The sequence below is a fragment of the Ptychodera flava genome, chromosome 1, assembly GCF_041260155.1.
Source record: "Ptychodera flava strain L36383 chromosome 1, AS_Pfla_20210202, whole genome shotgun sequence".
Taxonomy (NCBI): Eukaryota; Metazoa; Hemichordata; class Enteropneusta; family Ptychoderidae; genus Ptychodera; species Ptychodera flava.
Genome location: NC_091928.1, coordinates 30,012,875 through 30,019,887, shown reverse-complemented (window position 1 = coordinate 30,019,887; position 7,013 = coordinate 30,012,875). Strand labels below are relative to the sequence as shown.

Here is a 7,013-nt window from a genome sequence, read left to right as displayed (position 1 = left end):
GTGCTGTACATTTTAATATTGGCCTTTTGACTACAGCTGAATGGACAAATACGAGTGCTCGAAAGAAGGTCGGTAGAGAGGAAAGAGAAAATAAAGGGGATATTTGCTACCTGCTTTGTGAAAGACAATAGCTTAAACGTAAAAGGAACCAAAACAATAGATCTGCTAGAAAAAGAAGAGAAAACAGAGAGAATGTTGGTACAAGAAGAGTAGTGAATATTATAGTTCCATTAGGTGACGTAGATAATATTATGAGTTTGGATGAATATGTCTACCCGGAAGTCTTAAGCACTTCGCATAAACTAGCTTTAATACGCAGCAAAGCAGCAGCTGTGGCGTATTGATGGCGCTAGGGTCAAGGGTCATCGCCACAGAATAGGTTAACCTTTGAATAAATTTATTCAAAGATTTACCTGCCTTTTTTTTATTTTGCGGGCTAAATCAGCAACATCGATCAATGCTGTAGTAAACTACCATAAAAGACTTCACACAAAATTGTGTTTGTTGATAAAAAACAAATTCTTTATTTTTGCTTTTCATAAGTTATTTTATGTTAATGTTAAAGTTTCACAAGTATTTGGTGTAAGAGATATATTGAAGTTAGATATATACTTTAAAAGTCATATCAACGTATGTGTTTGAACTATACAGATGGTGTATTTGGAATTGCAATTACAGACACAACTACAGTGCCATGTCTATAAATTCTGGTGACTATGTATTTCAAAACTTCCCCTTACACTTCAAAGACTTGTTGTGCGTAGAGCGTTCTACAGTTTATCTTTTTTTCTATTTCCATTTCCATGCTCAAAAAGCGTGACTCTTTCCCCTGATTCATGCATGAAATGAACCGGCTTTCCCCTATATCTATCTATCTATCTATCTATCTATCTATCTATCTATCTATCTATCTATCTATCTATTTTTTAATTTCAAATATCGAGAAATATAAATAATATTTGTTTATCTAGTACCCAACGTTGCATGGTGACCCCTGATTTTATTCTTGATTTGGTAAGAGAATGATTTACAGTTTCACCGACGAAAGTTTCAGCAAATGTTCAGATCTTTCGCTGTCGAGACGCATGCTACCATAATACGACGCCATCTGCATTAGTCTGGTTCCCTGACCCATTTCCCTGTAGAGGGCGTAGGGAAATATAGGGTCAGGTACCGGGTAGCCATCTTGAACAGAATTTTGTTCAAGATGGCGGAGGTTAGTCACCTGACGAACATGCTACAACAAATATGGCTGCTACCATGAAAACGCCGGTCAAATTCGACTGGATCAGAAGTATGTTCGAACACTGATATCCGAACCAAAAACATTGGCACACAAGACGGGAAACATAAACTGAAAGGATTAATCCAGAAGTACGGGTAAATAGAGGTGATCGAAGGCTGGCTGTGATATCGCAGCAGTACTTGTTGCGTGTATCGAACGCGCTAGGGTCATTGAGGTCATCGCGGATTGTGGCGTGACCCCAATGACCCGAGCACGTTCGATACACGCCACAAGTACTGCTGCGATATCACAGCTAATTGAAAGCAAACTTTGTTGGAACTGTGAACGACGATTGACTTCGATGGATAGAATGGTGTCCGAATTTCGTGAAAAATGCCAGGCATCATGTCGACGTTCTAAAAGTATTAAGAGGTGTGCTAAGTCACAGTGGCTAAATCATGGAGGTAGAAAGTCTTTCTTTCTACCTCCACGGCTTTGTGGTACAAACAAGAAGTTGGTGTCAAGTGAGTCTGAAAGTGCGAAACCCAAGAAAGATGAGAAAAAGTTACAGGTGTTACTTTCATCCAATCACAGCTTGTTTTATTTTAACCCAATAGCGTCCATGTTTACATTAGCCGGTACCTGACCCTATATTTCCCCACGCCCTCTACCGGGGAAATGGGTCAGGGAACCAGACTACTTCTGCATCTGCTCTGTATGAAAACCTTGAAATGGCCTCCCACCGGTAACTGAAGGTATCTCAGGGGCCATGGCATGACAGGTGGCAATTTTCGGCTATTATCAGAAAACGCAACCGCGAGCGGATCTCCAAACGTATCGTTAGATCATCAGAGTTTTTATTAACAACCCTATACACGAGAGTCTTGACATTTCAACCAATCAGATTTATTTTATAGAACTTAAACCATGGTATGTGTATTTTCGACAGGAGCAATATCTGCGGGTCAAAAAGCAGTGATGTGATTGGTCAGTAGTTTCTACGGCACTCACTGGCCACCTGAGGGCGTAATTTACTATCGACTTTCATTAGGCCTAAAGGTGATCTGTGCGACTGATACTCCAGGTGACTAAACTTAGTGAAAAATAAAGAGTTTTAATTGTTTTTGTGCAAAATATAAAACAGCACGTGCGCTTTACTATACCAAGTAATCTGTTTGACTTGCTGAAATTTAATGACACGAAAGCATTTTGAATCGTCAGCATAGACAGCTGAAGTAATCTAACGAGATACACAAATTGGCATGGTATTGACAAATAACAAAATAAATTAGTTGGATAATTAGTTAGAGAATGTGGGATTTCATGGTGACATTAGCATAAAGGCGGGACATCGGCCCTCTTTTATCGGATAATTTCGTCGAAGATGTCCTAGTAAGAGAGTACCAGGATCATGAGAGCAGTGCGCTCTACACAATTATCGAATCTATTAATCCGATAAAGCAGCATGTCAGGCATGTGCCACCAACTCATATCTAATATAATATTACATTCTAAGTTAGAAACTGGGCTATATCATCGATTTTATCTGATAATGTCCGATAAAACAGAATGTCGGGCATGGGCCACTTCCCAACCTTTCTGATGTGAGATTTGAACTTAGAGGTTAGACGATACAATCGTTTTATCCGATGTTATTCGGTGAAACATCATGACGGGCATCAGCCACTACCCAGCCTTTCTATTAGACTCTAACTTAGACGTTCGACGATATTATCCGATAATGCCTAAAGTGCCAATGTCACAGTTTCCTCGACATCTGATTACCCTTGGCTTGGAATAAGCATTAACAATTCCGCAGAGAGGTGCTGTGCTAATCGTGAACGAGTAAACAAGAACCACGACTACAGCGAGTAACTATATATCGAAGTGTATCTGTGGACTTGGGAAATAATTGGGTCACTGATCGCGTCATAACTCACTCGGTTCGGCGCATTCAGTTAACATTGTTGGAAACCAACAGATATTGTTACCCTTGTCTTATAACACTAGATGAGGCCTGCGGTCCAACAGGAGAGCTCCATGCATACAATCCGGACAATTCTCTCTGGTAAATAAATGTTCAACATGGGTCTGTGCGTGCCATCTTTCTGTTGTTCAACTTGAACACCCCACAGAGCCCATAATGGCGCAAGAGTGTGACGATTTTGATGTGTAATATCTTACAGGAGATTGTCAGGATCTTACAAAAGGGTACAGTACCCAGAGTTTACGATCAAGACTCCATATTGACGCCGAATGGAACAGATATGGCGATGTTCCAAGACCCTTACTTCATGTCATTGTTAGAACAAGAAATCTGCCTTCGTGAGTACTTCACACCTACTTTCCGGAATTTATAGCCTAGCCTTGATAATTATTCGACATTTCATATACATCTTTGAACTATCAATAACTATCAGTTTTGCTCATTTTTGTTTACCTTTTGCATTCTCATTGTTAAGATATGAATTCACGTCCAGACTTAAAATTCAGTTTCCTACAGTAAAAAAGTATGCAAGAAGGGCGATATGGCGTGTGTGTAGATGGGCTAAACACTTGGGATTTCATCATGCTTTGGGGTGTCGAACGAGAAAGCGCAGCTGGTGCACCGAACGAAAATACTGCAAAATGGCCAAATGTTACATGCATTGGGACGCGGCGCCGTAAATGCAGGATTAAAACACTAATGTGCATCCGTCCGAATGTTTGTAATTATGCAAATTCACTGCGCACCGCGCGCACACGTCAACTCGCGCATTTTCCCTTCAGGCACATGAATAATATAAGCGCCGCTTTATGTACACTTTACCACAGGGTCTAACGAAAATGTCCTGCTCCATGGGTGGGGGCGGCCGGCTTGGGATGTCTTGGTGTAGGAAAACTAGAAAACTAGAAATTTGGAATTATATAGATTCTTGCGAGGAGATCTCAGTGAAAGATTATAGATGTGGCTCTTTAAATTTGGTATGCGTTGTTTGTAGTCCAACGCATGCATCCACATTTTTTGTGTTAACCCTTAAAATGTTACAGATTCTTGCGACGAGATCTCAGTGAAAGATTGTAGATGTGGCTCCTTAAATTTGGTATTCGTTGTTTGTAGTCCAGCGCATGCATCCACATTTTTTTGTGTTAACCCTTAAAATGTTACAGAGCTGCTTTGCAATCAAACTTACACACCAAGAACTTTTTCAATACAACCACTCAACATACTACCTCACTCTTTTCTTAACTGGTGCAGTTCACTTCCTTTGATCTGAAAACCTAACAACCACCTTATGACGCTCCAAATGTTTCAAAAATATGTATCGCCAGTGGATTAAAATAAGAGGTCAATTATTCTCTCAAAGGAAAATTGAGATAAAAACCTGTAAAAAGATCACCTAGAAGAAGTATTTTGTCCAATTATATGGCTGATTTTTGTCATGATTTTAATTTTTATTAAAAAGAAGCTTTTGGTTTAAAACATGCCGGGGTACTATAAGTGGTGTGCATCAAGAGAAAATAAACGGTGTAAAATCGAAATATCAGTGTCTTCCCTTTGAAATGAAGCTTTGATTAAATTACCATTTGAAAAAGGACAATACATGTCAAATGGACATACTGCTTTGTTGAAGACATTTGAAGCATTTCTACAATGCCTGTCATCTTGAAACCGCCTTTGATGGATAATTGTATCTTTAAGTCATCAATATCATATTGTGGACACCCAGGTTTACCGTTGTGATAGCTTCATAGGGTCCACTATTAAAATTACGAGTTGCACTACGTATATGCAAAAGACAAACAACAACAACAACAACAACAACAACAACAACAACAACAACAACAACAATAATAATAATAATAATAAAATAATAATAATAATAATAATAACAACAACAACAACAACAACAAAACAGCGATAGCTATGTATTGTTACAAGACAGCATGGTTGGAATTTCGCGGGCGACCCGCCGGCTTTTTGCACGTGTAACTCTGCTAGACTGTATGCGTGACGCCGCCGTATACTCCTGTGCTTCTTTTTAATGACATCTGACAACATATTGTTATTATCTGCTATTTAAATGCGCCACAAAATTTATAAAGTTTTCAGATCAGAACGACCAAGTCCCTTGCACTGTTGTGCATTGTACATGTACATTCATGATGTCTTGGAGGGAATTAAAAGCACGCCTATGAACACAGGGCGTTGAATATTATAGATGTTACTCTTCGAAAGTACTATAGCAGATTGCCTTTACGCGACACTCATTATTCATTAATTTATTTTTGAATACTAAGAAATCCTGCTGATTGAAATGACAGAATTCGTCACCCGGTGGTATAAAGGGAAACAGTCGTCGGAACTGCGCCTGTGCGAGTTTCTTGTTTACAAACAATGTATTTCATGCACGACATCTATATGCACCTCATCATCATAGCTGCAACATTTAAAGTATACGATGTAGATTATGACGGACATGTTTTAACTTCATCAATCACCATCGTACCTTGGATACAGTGTTGCCATTGGTCGTATTGGTCCCATACGACCTTTGAGAGCAGTTCCGACGACTGTATCCCTTTAAAATGCTTCAAGCTACGACAACTTCATTGACCGATGATATCAAAATTGATTTCAACAATTTCATCTTCATATCTCTTTACATAGGTTCTACTCTATAATTAGAGTGAGTTGGAATCCACTGGTTCTGGTGGTAAAAATCTGTACAAATATTGCCCATTGTTTTTTTAAATTGCACTACTATTCTGCAATCTGTCGTGGCTTCTTCCTATGTCGATGAAGCATCTCACTTTCGGTGTCGGTTTCTGTTTCAGAATCAGGTCTGTTCTTGTCAACGACAAACTCAAATTGGTCTTCTTTTGTGACTGCCGTTATGAGGCTCCAAAAATTACCTGAAATTCAGATGGAAAGGCTGCCAAGCTGGAATCCTGTTCCTAAGAAGAGGAGACTATAGCATTTCCTCCTGTCGTGACTTTTGGTGTGGGTAGCGCCCTCACCGCTACTCAATCGACTCATTGGTTGCCGGAGTGATTTAGAATGAAAAATAAGGAAGAGTGAACATTGAACAGTACTGTTTACCAATGTACAACTTCGAATGACAATAATATGCTGTGATCTTTCGTGAGGGCGCTGTTTTGAGTAGTGATCAACAAGTTGGGACAAAATCCGTCCACACGCTGACCGTTACAGCGTTAGCTTCGGAGCGAACTTGGTAGCTTTACCACACACAGTACGTGGTTAGGTAAGATCAGTTAACATTCGATAAAATGGATGACTGTTGGATGATTTTCTGATCTCAGAACAAAACGCCTTGTGTTTACACAGTAGCTTCAAGTTGCCGTTGAACTGCCTTACGTCGTCGCAAGACTGTCCTTTCGACTTAATGATCTTCGCATGCCATGAGATAAATTTTATCTTCAAAACTATTTAGAAATATATATCTTTAAAATCGTTGGGTATGAGTAGTAAAGTAAACGTGGACAACTGGGATTAAGTAAGATTTTACACCCATTTTATTCATTTATCTACATGAAGCGAAGGAAAAATTAACCATCCATGTAACTAAAGTATAACCCTGACCTATATACGAACTCACGCACGCGCAACAGTGCATTGTCCTGAACTAAGCGGGCCTGCTGAGCATGTTTATACACGTTCCGAAGGTGGTACGGGAAATTCCGTGTGGAGTCATCACCATCAAACTAGCCTATATAAAGGAGCCCCGTTGTCAGTCCGGCCGGCTGGTCGCGGAGTCTAGCTGATGTTGAACACGAAGTTCCTATC

General features: G+C 39.7%; 1 protein-coding gene across 2 annotated transcripts in view; it reads left to right on the top strand.

Annotated features, from left to right (window-relative positions):
- LOC139134945 (uncharacterized) overlaps positions 1–6,684 on the top strand; it is a 40,310-nt gene extending 33,626 nt beyond the window's left edge. For both annotated transcript variants that reach the window (XM_070702060.1, XM_070702052.1), the window contains exons 3-4: positions 3,412–3,550; positions 6,044–6,684. In XM_070702060.1, coding sequence (XP_070558161.1) covers positions 3,412–3,550; positions 6,044–6,183 — 279 coding nt within the window. In that variant the 3' untranslated portion in view covers positions 6,184–6,684. The remainder of the gene's footprint in view (positions 1–3,411; positions 3,551–6,043) is intronic.
- The last annotated feature ends 329 nt before the right edge of the window (positions 6,685–7,013 follow it).